This window comes from Tetrahymena thermophila (genome assembly GCF_000189635.1).
Source record: "Tetrahymena thermophila SB210 genomic scaffold scf_8254691, whole genome shotgun sequence".
NCBI lineage: Eukaryota > Ciliophora > Oligohymenophorea > Hymenostomatida > Tetrahymenidae > Tetrahymena > Tetrahymena thermophila.
In genome coordinates, this window is record NW_002476457.1 from 497,522 (window position 1) to 514,908 (window position 17,387).

Genomic DNA, 17,387 nt, shown 5'->3' on the forward strand with positions numbered 1-17,387 from the left:
ATGAAAAATTTTAGCAAAATCATTTAAATATTAAAGCCGGAGAGACTTTATAGTAGCATTTGGTATTTTAGATTTAAAGATAGCGAAATTGAGGAGAAATACAACCAAAACAAATTTGAATCCAGGAAAAATGTTTATTTTATGATACAGATAATTCTTTTAATTATTATTGGAGGATTGTTTTTATATAATTTAATATTTACAAATTATAAAATGTGGATCGCCCGTGGGGTTCAAGTGATAATAATTATACTTACTATCTTAGCTATTTACAAGCAAAAAGAAAAAATTATGAAAATACTTTCTATCGTATAATTTTTAGTAGATTGCGTGACTTTTAATGTAGTTTTGAAACAATTAATTATAGATATGATTCCTAAAAATCCAGATGATTATTTTAACTATGCTCTCTTTATAGGAGTCCGCTATACCTTTTAACTACTTGGTTACATGATTTCTGTGAACAATACAATATTATAGATACTCATGCTTGCTACTATTTACATAATGTATTCGTTACAGATTGATCTTTAGTTTGAGGGTACCACCTTTTTAACTGTGGCAGGTGTAGTTTGGATTTTATTTTCTTTTTTCATGCTTATTTAGTTAGAAGTTCTTAACAGAAACCACTATTTTTAAAGTATCATTAATGAAAAGAAACACTAAAGCTGGAAGTAGATTTTAGATGAAAAGATTTTGAATAGTATTTTTGTTGTTACTTATGGAAATATAACAAATACTAGTACAGGTCCTCAAGTTACACCACAAAACAGTAACACTATTCTTTAAAGAAAACCTCAAAACGGTAGAGCTTCAGATAATGTAAATTTCTAGTAAGATAAAAACAATTAGATGAAGCAGACAATAATTGATAAAAGGTTAAAGAGTTATAAAGTAGATAATAAGAAATTTAATAAGACATTCTTGCATTTTTAAAAGGAGAAGAGGGAGAGTTTAAGTCATATAACCTTTTAGTAAAAGCTAAATACAATCGAAAATGATAGTATGCCTCAAAGTTCATAAAAATAAAATAAAATTTTGGCAGAAGCCAGTGATTTGCAAGGAGAAAAAGTATTATTAGAGTAATAAGCTAATCTAGGTGAAGATAATACTCAAAATAGTGCAGAAGTAAACAAATAAATAAATAAATTTAATTTTAGAGTTAAGAATTTGAAAGCATATAAAATTTTGGAAGTGAGAGATTATTTTTATAATAAAAGACAAGACTTTATTAATCAATTTTAATATTACTCAATGATTAAAATACTCTTTTTATTTATTGTTCTACTTTTTTACAAAAATAAGAAAGAATTCCACTAAACTAAATTTATTATTTTTCTCCAAATAAATAAAGCTATCAAAATTTTATTGATGAAAAATGATTCTTTACCATATTTTTTTTTGATGTATTTGAAATATAATACACTCTTTCAAAACAGAAAGAGCAAAAATACAAATTTTATTGAAAATTTAAATGATTTGTTTTCAATTTGCATTAAATTATCTCTATATAAGTCTTTCTCACGCACAAAACTTATTTTGAATCATTATGACACAAAAACTCTAATGAAAAAACTAAAATTTTCTTTTGAATCTAATTGACATATTTTTAATTTGGAAATGTAGAGTAAGTAGTATTTGCATAAGTAGTAAGTTAATAAAGCAAATTCATCTGATAAAATTAACCAGCCTAACTGTCAAGAATTTTAAAAGGATAGCAGAAATAGAGATTTTAGCTCTCAAAAAATTGAAGAATAGCAGATAATAAATAGTAATAACTAAAATCAAGGAAATGTAATAGAATGTACAGAATAGATTCAAGTTGAATCTGGTTAGGTATTTTTATAATAAATTTATTAAATCTAATTACTTTGCAAATATATAATACAATTTTATGCAAGCTATAATCAAATTATAGTAATTCATGCTCTAAATAATTAAAACTCGAAAGCAATTTTTATTTTCTAGCATTAATTGCAATATTTCATGTGAAATTTCACCAAAGCAAAGACTTTGAGAGGATATTTAAAATTTCCATCATTTTTAAACAAAGGGCTTACATTAAATTGATTTACTTTTATTTTGAATAGAAAATTATAAAGTAATTATTTGTCTATTAATGCACTTGCTATTATTATTTAATCTTACTCAAAAATTCGAACAATTTTAATGCATTCTAGCGCTCTAAAAAATTAGCACTTTTTTAACCATTCAAAATACCCTTGAATTAATAAGAAACTATACTTTTTAATTTAATTATTTGATCTAAAAAGAGGATTTTTAATTTATTAAAAAAGGCCTGTAACTCAGAATAGACAGGAAAAGAAAATTAGAATCAATTCAAGAATATCTTGTCTAAAGCAGGAATAAACGGGGTGTTTAGCGCATTCAGCAACTTGAATAATTAATCTAATTAACAAGAATTAAATCCTTAATCTAAGTAGCAAAATCATAACTTAAACATATTTTCTTCAGTTCCTGCAAATGACTAGGAAAAGTTATAGCAAGAAACTCCTTATTTAGAAGCTTCAAATAAATTAGATCCTACGATCAAAACTTTAGAATAAAAAATACCTTAGCTTAAGCCGAATGATAGCAGAAGAGATTAATTTAATTTTGAACCTATAGAGCAAGATAAAAGCCTAGATGGGAATAATTAGTTTAAAAATCATCTTTAAAATAAAAATTCAATTCTCCATAATATTAATAAATAATTACATTCTAAAAAACAAAAGTAAATATTATAAAGTTAATAGAACAGAACACCTTCAAGCTCATCTGAATAATCAGGATTAATTTTCCCTTTTTTCAATAATTATTTTGTCAAAACTTTTAAGGACTATGACGAAAGAGATTATTAAAGAAAAGTTATAGAAAGGATCGAAGTTATTCATGATGGGAAAAAGATGACTCTCTATGATAAAATTAAAGAAATTATGAGAATGAGGCACAAATAGATGTAACCTACAAATGACTTAATTGGTGGAAACATCAACATAGATAACTTGGATGATTCATCGGAGCAGCCTTATGGGTAGGCTAATTATGATCATCTTGATAAATTTGTATTTCCAGGTTGTTTTTTCCAAGATTAAAACATGTACTTTGACATTTAAATTAGTAAATGCACGTGGGGCCAATAAGAATAAAGTGATAGCTTGATAGTCATTCTCAATGATATTTCACAAAGAGTGACTAATTAAAGACTAAAGTAGCTAGACAAATACAAAGATGATTTACTTGCTAATGTTTCCCATGACTTTAAAACTCCTCTAAATGGCATGGTTGCTTAGTTGCAATTAATTCAATCTTTATTAAAAAATGTATTTGCTCAGCCGAAAAGGCAGCACGATGGACTCTTTTAGAATAACATTTAAAATTCTGTTAACTTAGAAAAATATAGCAAATTAGATGAAAATAACGTGATAAATTTTAAAAATTGTAAAAGCGATGTCGATGCTACTGAGGCGGGAGGAAGTTCAGAATAAAAAAATCTTGGTGAAAAAAATGTTAACGAAAATAAGTTAGAAGTACCTAAAGAAGAGCAAATTTAAGTTTCAGATATTAATAACTCTACTGATGTTGATGACTTAAAAAGTTAAATTTTTAATTATTTATATTAAGTGGAGTAGAATGTGTGGATGTTGAACCATCTTGTCAACGATATCTAAGATTATTCGCAAATGAATAATCAGACTCTTAGGATCAACATAAGCCCTTTTAGGCTTTATGATGTAGTTAATGATGTTCAAAATTTAATAAAAATTCAATCGGATGCGAAAAGCATAGCTTTCGAAGTTAAATCAACTATTCCGATGGAAAAAGTACAGCTTAACTCTGATAAAATAAGATTGAAACAAATATTAATTAATTTGTTAAGCAATGCTCTTAAATTTACTTATGAAGGTTTCGTGAAGTTAGAAATAGATTATATAGTTAATGAAGAAACTTAACAAAATTCTTTATAATTCTCTGTTATAGATACTGGTATAGGAATGCCACCTGAAGTGCAAGCTAACTTATTTAAAATGTATAGCTCATTTGACACTAACAAAATAAATAAACATGGAGTTGGACTAGGCTTATTTATTTCTAAATGCCTAGTAACATTATTAGGACCTATGAACGAAATTTAAGTGGAGAGCACTAAAGGTAAAGGCTCTACCTTTAAATTCTAAATATATCAAAACCTGGATTTATCTAAAAAGAGGAGAGGTACTTCCTACGCTCATAACTAATCTTTTGCAAGGACTAATAAGAGCGAAAATATTGCTGGCATTTATTAAAGCAACTTGAATACTCCATAAGCACTATATTTGCAGAATGATCATCAATTGAACACATATAATGGTAATTCACCTAATTTAAATTCTTTTTCGCTTAAAAAAGTAGTAACCAATAGCATGAACAATAACAGCAACGGTAATTATAACTTAAATTAGAACAATATCAACAACATCTTTAATTAAAATAACAATAACACAAATCCAAATAACACAATTTACAATAATTACTCTTAATTCCGAGAAGTACAACCTAATAAATCATCTTCTTCATAAGTAAATACTCCTTCATCTTTAAAGTAAAATAATTTAAGGAAATTGATACTATCTAATAATAACATAAATGCTGCATCTTAACCACATCTGTATTAGACAAATAAAAATACAAATGGATAAAATCAATTAACTTCAAATAACATAGAAATTAGTAAATTTGCAATTACTCCGGAAACTAAACTTTCAATTAAAATGTTTTCTAAAAACGATTTATAAGCTTCTCCGCTACAAAAATAATCCTCCCATCATTCATAAACTTAGTAAATATTATAAAATAATCTTGAAAATATGTTTGAAGAAGGTTATGCAAATATAATTGATAAAAGGCATGATAGATAGGCTAATAGTCAAGAAAAAACAACACCAGGAGAAGTTATCGAAGGAGGAGTGAATAGCAAATCTTAGTTTTTTATCAAAGGAAATTCTAACTACTAAACCAAATACATAGGCATTAAATCAACTGATAAAGTAAAAAAATGGGGTTTTGTTCAAATAAAATATAAATCAGACACATAAATTTAAAATAAAAATGATAGTGGCTAATATTAACATTATAGACTAATTGACTAGCATAATTCGCAATCCAACTAATTTCATTCTAATACCTTTCTTGTCAGCAAAAAATCAGTAAACTTTCAACAACCAAATTATAAGAAGAATATGCCAAACTAAAATAATGACGAAGTCTAATACTTGCTTTTGCAAACAGTACAGAACACTTTGGATCAAAATAAGTAAAAATAAATATTTTAAAAAGAAGAAATAAAATCATTTTCTAGTTAGAAAATCCCACTTGATTCTAATAACAAATAACCATACAAACAAAGAATATAAAACAGTTAAAATACAGAAACTACTTTCACATTGGATTAAAACAATTTATCTGAGAGATTTTTAAAAGAAAAAGATGTCTAACAAAAGAAATTTCAAAGAGAAAATTTGCCAACTTTGAATTGCGAAACGGAATAAAATCGAAGCAATTTATCTATTTGCAGAGGTTAATTTCAGAATAAAGCAAGAGAATTTTCAGTTAATAGTAACTTGTTATTTACAAATCACTTATCGAATGAAACACTATCCTCCGATAACGAATTCTAAGAAGGCACTTTAGCAGAGTATAACAAGCAGAAAATAAATTTCGAGTATATAAACTCTCAAATGAAACCAAAAACTCTTGTTCAATTGGTAAATATTGCTCAAATGCCATCAGTTTCAGAACCCTTCTAATTCCAAGATGATTGTGCTGAGTAGATCATTCAATTTAAACCTTCCTCCCATATCCTAAAAGAAAAGAATTCAGTAGTTTCAAACGAAGACATTCCTTCAACAGAAACGATCGATATAAAATCTGTTTCTGAGTAAAAAGAATTTTAAATGGTAACACCAATTAAAAACAAGGCAGTTGCCTTACTAAGCTAAAATTAAAATGACAGTGTTATTTAGAACTATGATTTTATTGATTAGTAAAATTTATAAATTTAGAATTAGTATACAATTTACTAGTAAAATAGTGAAATAAACCATCCTATTCAACATTAAATTGACGATAATCATGTGATATATGATAATATTGAGTCTATTACTTAAAGTACCATTTAATAAAACATTAAAACAAAGTCAAGAGAATTTAAAGATTTGACTATGAAAGTTCTTCCTAATCGTAAACTAAGACTCCTTTATGCAGAAGACGAAATGTTTAGTGTTGTCATGCTCAAAAATTTCTTGAAGGAATATGAAAAATTTATTGAGCTAACTGTTGCGTTTAACGGTGAACTAGCTCTATAAAAAATAAAATAATCAAATCATGATTCAAAGCCATTTGATGCTGTTTTTATGGACTCAAATATGCCTGTAATGGATGGTCCAGAAACTATTCAAGAGATAAGAAATCTAATTTAAAAAAGCGAAATAAACCCTCTAATTATAATAACTTGTACTTCTTATACAGATAAATAAAAGTATATTGAATTAGGATCAGACAGTTTTCTTTCAAAACCAACTAATCTCCAAAGTATATTAGAAGCTCTTATTTTTATAATAAGATAACTAGAAAATAACTTAAATAAATGTAAATGAAATGGATTTAACACTTTTTGAATTGAAAAAATATAAAACAAAAATGATTTATTAATTAAAATACTAACTAAAAAGTAATAAAATAACTAAAAAAATATCTAATAAAATTTTCATTTGATCTGATTAATTTAAATAGAAACAAAATAATGAGACTCTATTAATATTTCTAATTTTCCCAAAAAAAAACCTTTCAACTCCCTATTTAAACTAATATTCATTTTTATATTCACTATATACAAAAACTCTTTTGTTAAACTTTAATAATTATTTTAGTAACAAAAAAAACAAATAATTATGACAATAAATTAAAAAGACTCATACAAAAAAATTATAATAAATTAATTAATTAGCTTTTGCTCCTTCCTTTATTTTAATGTTATAAAAATATATTATTTGTTACTATCTTATATTTTTTTCCAAATTCTCAAGTAAAAAATTATAATATAAACTCTTACTAAACAAATTTAAAGCTGTTCTTATATTTATTGATTTAAGAACAAGTAAACATGAACTGTTATTTTTTTTCAAATTTAATTTATTACAATTTTAATAGGTAGAGAAAATTTAGATATTTAAAATAATTGCGATATTACATATCAATTATCTGATATAACATAATAAATACTACGGATCGACCGTATATATGGTAAAACCGTATTATAAGGCCGTACCATATAAATTTTATTATACGGTATACGGCTGAATAATTTTCTTTTAATTTGGAGATTTTTTTTTATGTTTCATCATGAAAAATCGAGCATCAGCAGTACTTTATAAAAATTAACTTTTATATTTCTCTAATTTAAAGATATTTATTCTTGCTCATTTTTCATGCTAACCAAATACATATTGGAATATTTGGTATCAAATTAAACTTAGTCAAGTAAAGAAAAACCCTCTTTCAAATATCATCGATTTTATTGGAATAAAAGAATATAAAAAGTTGATAATGTTTTTTTAAGTTATAAAAAGTGATGAAGAAATAATTAAATAATTTAAAAAGTCTATAAAAAATGTATTTCATAAACTTTAAAGGTAATATCTTTCTAATATGTATAACGGAAAATACTTGTGGAAAATTTTATTAAAAAAATACATATTTACATGCATAAATACATATCTAACAACTTTTAATTAAAATTTTTATATGGAATTTTACTTTTTTATAACTAAGAAATTACGTGTTTTTAGAAGTAATTGAAGCCATATATAATATTAAAAAATAAATGATTTATTTTAACCATATATTTATAAGAATGTAAATATTATATGAATAATACTAAATTTAATAAATGTACCAAGAATTGAATAAATAATTTGCTTTCTTTTACTCACTATAATTAAAGTTGATTTTTATTGATAATAAAGAAATTAATAAATAAAATTTTGAAAATAATTTAGTAGCATTAACGTTTAAATTAGGTTTATTAGTCACAAAGAATAAATAAAGCAAATAGGATAGAATTTAGCTAGATTTTTATTATTTAGTAAATATTGAACTTAAAATGAGAAACTAATCGAAGTCACATGAATTTGATTTCCATATCAATTCGAATTATAAATTATTACATTTTTATATTAGCCAATTGCCCAATTTGCTACTGCTGGAAATCTTTTCTGCAATCATGTATATTTATTACAGCGAGAAATTTATAATTTCTTTTTACTGTTTACCCATAGTCTTAACATACCTTTTCATGATTTATAAATTTGCTTGGGGAGGTGATTGGAGGTGTTTATCTCGTAAATTTTTGCTCTCAATGATAGGAGTTTTTATTTGTGCTCCTATTTTTTTTTCAATTTACTTTTTTGTATGGGAACCAACTCTTTCACTTGTTTGGTATAAATCTGATAATTGCAAACCCTTAGGATAGAGAGTGACTTAATTAGGAAATTTAGAAAGATATGGATTGTAATACGTATAAATTACATCTGATTTAATAGGTTTATCATGTGTCACAAGTCGCTAATCAAATGGAAATTAATTGAAGAGTTATGATTTTTATGAAAAAGGAGAATTTTACACATGTGATACTAATTATGATTCTACAAACAGAACTCATATTATAAACTAATCATATTACAATATTTCTTCAAGATTTCTAGAACAATCATTTGAATAATTATCTTATAGGATAAATGAAAATAATTTTTAAATTGACTCAGATAGCTATCAAAATTTAGGTTAGGAAAATAAGAAACATACATTCGAAATATAAAAATAAGAATAAATTTATTCGAATTTGAACTATTTACCATAACTAGGCTAATAGGATAGTCTAGAATAAGATAAAATAAACTAAAATATTAGGCATTTAAATGGTTAGCATGCGAATGATAATTAACAAAAGCAAGACTCCTTCCAAAAAAATTAAGGAATAAAAAAATGCAGAATTTAATACAGCTTTTCATAGGTAAAAATTCCAAGTTGGATATGCTAATCGAGCTAGGAAAATAAAATTTTAATAGAAAAGCTATCTTAGAAAGAAGATTATGGCCAATCGTGTTATTATGCTTATTATGGATCAAAAGAGTTGGCAAGGATCAATGCTAGAAGTATAACAAAAGACCAAATGAAAGAAAAGCATTTTTTAATTGTGAAATTCTAAGAGGATAGTTATTATTTTAAGGAAGGATTTATAGCGTTAATAATATTTGCAATGATACCAACTATGCTTTTTTCTTTGTAATCGCTTTTTAGTTTTATAGTGTATGAAGGATTACTATTTATACTCTAAGATTCAATTGAGGCTGAGAATGAAGAATTTAAAAGAAAGACAGGAGCTCAAGATATCCATAGTTAAAAGTAAGCAGAAGGAGATTAAGGTTCATCATAAACTGATAGATAATAGCAAAGACTTGAGCCCAACTAAATCGTTTAGATTTTATCTCCTAACTCTCAATTAAAGGATAGAGACTTTTATGATATCTATAACAATACTAGGAGGAAGCAAATAACTTAAGTAATAAATCCCACAGTGAATGTAAATACTGAAGATCCTATAAATATTACTAAGTTTAATGGAGATACTACAAAATCAGTAATGATAAAGAAAAGTCCTCAGTAAAAAAACCAAGCACAGTCAATAGATGAATTGGATGATCATAAAAGGGATATTTTAAATGGACCAAGAAATATCACTGAAAAGTTTATGCAGGATACCACAAGCTCATCGGAAGAAGAGGCAAACGATAACAACTGTAGTTACATAAAAATAAGAAACATCTATAAAAAGAAGCTCAACCCAAAATACTAAAAAGAAATATAGTAAAAGAAAAAAGAAGGTGTATCTGTAGAAAATGAAGAAATTAAAGTAATTTAGGAAATAAAAGAGCAACAAAAGTAAGTACAAGAAAAGCTCTAGGAAAAGAAAAACAAAAAGAAGAAAAAAAAATTGAGTCCTACCCTAGACGAAACCATTAATTGTTAAAATGACCTGCACAATATTCTTGATGTTTCTTCTTTGGCTCCTCAGTAATTAATAAATATTTTTCTTTAAAATTAAATCTGAATATTTTTTAAATTTATTAATTTAAATTAGGAATTAAAATAATGTAAATAAAGATGAAGATAAAAATAATCCAACCAAAAAAAATGATTAAGCAACATTTGAAGAGCTGAAAGATTCAGAAAATGAGTAGATGGAAGTCTAAGAAAAATAATAAAATAACCCAAATGAAGAAAATCATAATTAATAAAAAGAGTAAGAAGATGCCAAACAAATATAATAAATAGAAGAGGCTTATTAATTTTATGATTAATAAGCTGATAATCCAGAGAGATTAGAAACCCCACCTCAAGATGTAGAATTAATATAATGAAAATTAAAGCTAATAAAAAAACAAATAAAAGAACTTAATAAAAGCAAATTTATTTGCTTGCTTAATTAATAACCAACTAACTAATTTACTTACTTATTTTATGATAAAAAACAAAAATTAATTTAATATTTCAAAAAAAACTTAAAGTAGAAATCATATATATTTATTTATTTTATTAATTCCTTTTATTATAATTGCTAAAATAAAAGAATTTAAATTTATTTATTTTATATTAATTTATAATTTGAGTTTATATAAAATGTATTTATCTAAAGCTTCACATTTATTACATTTCTATTCCTTTCATTTCTTCATTCAATTTTCCTTATTAATCTCTTAATTTTTTTATTTTTATTTTTTTCTGAATAACATAGTTTTTTTTTGAGGAATTATTTTTTATAAAGCTCTTATCTAGAGTTTTTTATTTATTTAAATTGAATATCCTTGATGAAACTATGTTCTCTTTCCTATTTATTGAGCAAATATTCCAGATATTGCTGTTAAATTAACTATTATTGAACGACAGATTCTAATCAGATATTAATTCTATATTTTCTTGTTACTAATTTTTTTTATCTCTGTTTCTTCTTTTATATGCTTGTATAAATGATTGAATTTTTTTTACAATTTAAGGAATAGAAAGAACAAATTTTATAATTATTACTAGGGGATTGAAAAATAAAATTATTAAACAAAATATCATAATCGCCCAGCTAGCTTTATCTACACTATCAATGTCAGAATTAGGTATATTAGAATCTTTTTCAAGTATATTGCTGATCTTTTGACCTAAAACTAGAATTGATATAAAAATGGATACCCAACTAAATTGATCAATAATAAGACTAAAGTTGTTAATAGATTATTTGTAAGGTCTATATTTAACACTTATTATAAACAAAATAATCTAAAAAAAGAGACAGAATCCAACTTAGAGTTTGTAATTAAAGTAAAAGAAAATTATAGAAAAGGGTATAATAAAATTTTCGATAACTTAATAGATGAGTTTAAAGTTCAAAGTTATCCATCGTTACTCAATCAAATCTTATTTCATGTGTTTATAAATAATCTCCAACCATATAGTAGTCTTTTTTATTTTATAAATTTATTAAACTTCATTATATGAGTCATAACTTTGTCTAAGCATTTCTCTTTAATGAAGTTAACCTCTTTAAAATTTGAATAGTTTATTGTTGAGAACTTTATATGAAACTAGTAAAAATACACAGAAGTAAATTGTGAGTATTAAGGTAAATACTATTCTGTAATATGACAAACTATCTTTACAGCCATATAAAAAAAGCGATAAGATTTAAGTGCCTATCGAAAAGTAAGAAACTAGCATGATAATCTCATGAACTTAAATTAGAGCTGATGAAACTATATTTTCATAAATTTTTTTTGATCTTTAGGCAAACAAACTGTATTAATGGAGCTGATTGATAATTAAGAAATTGTTTTTGTATAATAAAACTGAGGGAATAAATATTGTAAGAATAGAAACTACGACAGTCAAAATTCCACCACCATTAATGAAAATACTACTATCAATGTTTTCTGTGGAGAATTTATTACTTAGCTATGGACTTGTTGAATCATGAACAATGAATTTATTTAAAATATTTAGATTCTAAATGAGTATGAGAGGACTATTGCCTCCAACAGCTTTGAAGAAAACGTAAAGCAATTCAGGAAGGGCTAAATTTACTAAAAGAATGAGGTTTAGCTTTTAAATTGACAAGAACTATGACACTAAATTACCATTAGGAGAAATAAATGAAAGTAAAATAGATCCACTGGCTGTTGCTCCAACTGATACATATGTTGATGACTCAGTAACATTATATACTTGCTAAATGACTGTCTTAGGAATATTACTAGGAAAAACTATGGTTTCGCACTATTAATTTTATCTATTTAGTTGCTTTCCAGCTTTGCAGGTTAAGCACTAGCTGGAATTTTGTTCACAAGTCTCACAGTTTTAATCACATTATGAACAAGTTCCAATTTATTTATTAAAATATTAGCCACTATTACATATGCATTTTTTGTTAGTACTATCATATTATAATCCCATATCGGTTTTACATTTATAACAAATTTAATTTTATTCTTAATCACAAATTTAGCAAGTTAAATCACAGATAATTAGTTTATCAGCTTCACATTTTTTATTTTTTTCACTGTAGTTTTGTATACATTAGCACTGATTATTTTAATTCAATTTTCTTTTAGAACTCAATTCATCACATTTAGAGCATTAATTATCTCCACTCCCAAAACATTCTTGACAAGTATCATGACATTTTTCGCACTATCCTGTTTATTAGTTTTCATAATATCCACTCATGCAAATGCAGGAGTTTGATTCTTTATTAAAAACTCTAAAATCTTTTTGAAAGCATGTTAAACAGTCATTTTTATTTTTATCTGTACATGTCTTGCATGTCTAATGACATTTATTACAGTTTTACTACCCCTAAGCATCATAATAGCCCTCTAAACACTAGCATATTTATTTCTACTTATTTAATTCTCTAAATGTTTAACTTTAATTGCCACATTCTAAGCTATTATTAAAAAAATAATTATAAATTTTAATAAAAAATATTAAATTATAATTGTTTATTAAATAAAATAGGTAAATAAATTTCTGATCTACCATTAATTTTGTAAATTTCCAAGACATTTATCACAAGAATAATGACACTTTGTTTAACATATTTATTCTTTATTCTCAATGAATCCTGGTTTGCAAATACAAATATTGTCTTTCAAAACTCTATTTTGATCAGAAAAGCAATATGAACATTCGTTTATACTTGGACCGAGGCATTATTTACAACTATTGTGGCATTTTTAGCATTGATGAGTAGCTTAATTTTCAAAATACCCTTCATTACACTCACATTAGCTAGTATTCTAATTTAGTATTCTAAATTAGTTCTCATCACATTAAATACATTTGTCAAAGGATGAACAAATTTTGCAGTTTTAAGAACATTTCTTGCACTCTTTACTATTTTAATCTTCATAAAATCCATCTTAGCATTGACAGTTTTTACTTTAAGAAATAGATTTCCTGTTAGATTTACTATCACAACTTAAGCAATTTCCTTAATTATCACATGTCAAACAATTTTATGGACATTTTTGACACTAGGCTGAGTTAGAAAGCTGATAAAATCCATCTTTGCATTCACATGTTGGACTCTATTTTTAATTTTTATATTATTTATCAAACATTTTTTTTCATAAAAAATTTTTAATATTTTAAAAATTGAAATAGCAAAAAAAATATTATTACTTCTGAAATTGCTTTTCTATTGTTATTTTAGTTGCATTCAGTACACCCTTTAATATTGCAAGATAAACAATTAAGTGGACATCGCTCACACATTAATTACGCATTGTCATAAAATCCTTATTAGCATTCACATTTATTACTTTTATCTATTGATTGTCTATAATAATTTTAATCATTATTGCAAGAGAGGCATTGAATACTATTTTGACAAGTTTTACAATAATAAGGACACTTTTTACATTAAAAAGTATCATCTAGATAGTATCCATCTTAGCATAAACAATTTCCATTAGTATCAACTAAACCACTGAAATTATTAATGTTATTTGAAGCACACTACAAACATTTTCCCTTTTAATTGCATGATAAGCAATTATCATCACATTTTTAACATTCTTTTGATTTACCGTCGTCAAAGTATCCATCGATACAATCACAATTATTTTATGATCCTATTTATTTCCTAAAAAATAAGCTAGAATCAGGACATGAAGTGCATTTTCCTTAATTATCACAAGTCTTGCAGTTATAAGGGCATTATATGCAAGCAGATTAACCGTTGCTTTATTCATAAAAACCTTCTTTGCATTGGCATTATCCATTTTATTGAATCATTCTATTCAAATTATCTTAACATTCTAGACAATTATTTTAGGAATCACATTTCTAGCAATATTTAGAGCACTATTAACATTAAATGTTCTTACCATCATAATAGTAGCCAGGCATGCAATTACACAGCTTATCCTGTGAAAGATTTAACCTATTATTATTTACTGGATTTTGACATTCAAGACATTCTAATGAGCTCTCACAGCTTTTGCATTATATTGGGCACTTTTTACAATCAGAATCTACTTCTTCACTATAATATCCTAAAGAACACTTGCATTTACCATCAATTAGTTAAAATAAATAATTAGGATTTGTGACACATGAAGTACACTAAGAAGAACTAGTACATGTCTTACAATTTTTAGGACACTTCTTACATAAAAAATGATCATCTTAGTAATAACCATCTTTGCATATGCATTTACTTTACAACCCTATAATTGAAATTTAAGCTTATTTATTTCCTGTAATACTATCTGAATCATCACAACTTGAGCACTTCAAAGGATTATTTGGCAACCAACATGTTAAACAGCTAGGATGACAATCCACACAAACATTATCAGAACCTTCTTAAAAGTTTTATTTGCAAGCACATGTTTGAGTAGATCCTTATGATTTTAGTTCCCTTTACTAATTTTCAAAGCAACTTGTACAATTGGATGCTGAATTTTCACATGTTTTACAAATATCATTGCATTTTTAACAATTATTGATATTAAAAAAATATCCCTGTATACATCCATTTAAAGAATCATCAATTTACCTCTCTATTTTTAATCATTTAATCAAAATTAAAAAATTCGAAATAAATTTTACCTATTAAAACTCCTTTTTCATCTCCAGATATAATTTTATCCTATTTTTGTAAAAAAAGATTTAAAAGAAAAATTTTATAAAATGATTATTTAATTTAATAATTTATTAAAATTATTTTTAGCATAGTTTTAATTAAATGATAAAATATTTATATGATTCTATTAAACTTTTAGAAATAAGAAGAAAACTCTTGGAAATAAATTTTATTTAATCAAAGAATGCTTCGATTATAATATTTTAAGACAATTAATTAACTTTGAAATAAAATATATTATTTAAATGAAAAATAAAATATATTCTATAAATCCTTATAAATTAACACTTGTTTGATTATATTAATACCTGCTTTTTGATGAGTCAAATGAAAATGGGTAAGATGCTTTGATCAAAATGTATGGTGGATAATAATTAAAATTAATAAAAATTTTTTTATCATTTTAAAATAAAAAAAGTTTTCATGTAATTAATATGGCTTTGAAGTAACATCTTTTTAAAGTTTATCTACAAACGTTTAAATAATACATTTGAGGGTAGTTTTAAGATGAGAATAGGGGTGATTTTAATTAATGAAGATTTATAGTATTTTAAGAAAAATAATCTATTTCAAAATTAACTAAAGCAATTCACATTAAATTTAAAATTCAAATTTTAATATTAAAAATAAATTAAAAATACTTGTATGGATATAATATCTGTAATTTGCATTCCTTTATGTTCTTGTTATCCATATTCTAGGAGTGGTTTTTTTAATGGATCTAATTGATATACTTTATGAATAATTTAGATTAAAATTATTTGGATTATCGAAAATTTACCTCTTATTGTTTGATCCGCTTCTATGGATACCAATAAAAATTAAAAGGTAATTATTTTTGATGAGATTTACATTAAACTGATTGCATACTAAAAATCAAATTTATTTTATTATTGATTCGTTCTATCTGGAGTGTATTTGTATATTTACAAATTTTAATCTTAAATAAGTGCGGCAACCACAATAAAATCTTAGTACTAGTCAATAATTACATTAATTGGAATAAATGATTGATGAATTGACAATTTAAAATATATTCAATAATAAATACATCATAAGTTAGCAATTATGTTATATTATCAGCTAATTCTTATTTGATTTCATATTATATTGATCCATTTATCTTTTAACTTAGATCCCAGCCTATTTTTAACATATTAATTAATGATTTTTAATGAATTATTAAAAAATAGAGTATTTATTTTACACAGTAAATATTTAGAACAAGACCCAAATGCTTTACTTTTCTTCTAAATTGTTGTTTATAACGAAATATTAAGTGATAATAGCTTTAATAGAAATGTAATTACTTCAAAATAAATTAAAGAAGATATTGGGTCAGAGCAACCTTCCAGTTAAGCTGATTTCTATGAATAGTTGTTTATATCTAATTTAATATTTTTAGAAAGTTAAGCAACTTCAAAAGATTAAAAATAAAAACACACAAGCAACCAAACCTAATTCTGTTCCTACAATATACTAAATAATTAAAAAAATATAAATGTAAGCACTTATTATTTATTTTAAATTACATCTTGTGAATTCACTTGAGAGAATTTTAACCATTTCTATTCTGGTATTGATATTTCATTTTTATAACTGCTATCACTAAAAGATAAAACTTTTATATAAGAAAAAATTAAATTCATATTAATATCATTCTTTTCTATAAACGTTAAGCAAAAAATTGATTGTATCTTTTTTTGAATTTTAGCTAAATTTAGTTAAGAAATGAGATACTTTTAGCTCCTCTATTTATTGAGGCCTAGACAATATAATATTAGTCCTATTTTTAAATGGGATTAAATATTAATTATATATTTTATTTTTGTTACTTTAAAAGTGCCTATGATATTGCAATCAAAATCTTAATAGATTAGTTTTTCAGATAAATTAGCGTATAAAGATAACACTTTTAATCAATAAAAAAACTTTTAAGTCTATTTGTTAAATAATATAAATTACTCTTAGATGCATATTTGCCTTATTATTGATCAAAGTAGCAAACTCCATACCTCTTATCACTTAAGTTAAATATTTGTTCAATTTAAGTTTGGCTTATTTGGTACTATTTTATTTAGCATTTTGTTACAGCAAAAATGCATACTTACAAAAAAATAAAACTCAATAACATTTATTTATTTTTTACCTTTAA

The 17,387-nt window shown here is 24.6% G+C and overlaps 3 protein-coding genes across 3 annotated transcripts; 2 read left to right on the plus strand and 1 right to left on the minus strand. All coding sequences in view use genetic code 6, as the record gives it.

Annotated features, from left to right (window-relative positions):
* On the plus strand, window positions 1-6,635 carry TTHERM_00323100 (ATPase, histidine kinase-, DNA gyrase B; the record flags this gene model as incomplete). The annotated part of the gene is made up of 3 exons (XM_001013011.2): window positions 1-1,128; window positions 1,627-1,836; window positions 2,298-6,635. The coding sequence occupies 3 exons, from the start codon at window positions 1-3 to the stop codon at window positions 6,633-6,635; spliced, it is 5,676 nt and encodes a 1,891-aa protein (XP_001013011.2).
* Window positions 6,636-8,017: 1,382 nt separating this feature from the next.
* TTHERM_00323110 (transmembrane protein, putative) lies at window positions 8,018-10,457 on the plus strand (the record flags this gene model as incomplete). Its single annotated transcript, XM_001013012.2, has 2 exons — window positions 8,018-10,110; window positions 10,178-10,457. Exons 1-2 carry the CDS (start codon window positions 8,141-8,143, stop codon window positions 10,455-10,457), a joined length of 2,250 nt encoding a protein of 749 aa, XP_001013012.2. The 5' UTR covers window positions 8,018-8,140.
* Window positions 10,458-11,584: 1,127 nt separating this feature from the next.
* On the minus strand, window positions 11,585-17,245 carry TTHERM_00323130 (EGF-like domain protein; the record flags this gene model as incomplete). The annotated part of the gene is made up of 13 exons (XM_001013014.2): window positions 11,585-11,626; window positions 11,683-13,027; window positions 13,120-13,670; window positions 13,765-15,149; window positions 15,199-15,238; window positions 15,874-15,953; window positions 16,014-16,034; window positions 16,225-16,375; window positions 16,543-16,619; window positions 16,690-16,711; window positions 16,765-16,853; window positions 16,973-17,018; window positions 17,198-17,245. The coding sequence occupies 13 exons, from the start codon at window positions 17,243-17,245 to the stop codon at window positions 11,585-11,587; spliced, it is 3,897 nt and encodes a 1,298-aa protein (XP_001013014.2).
* Between the last annotated feature and the right edge of the window lie 142 nt (window positions 17,246-17,387).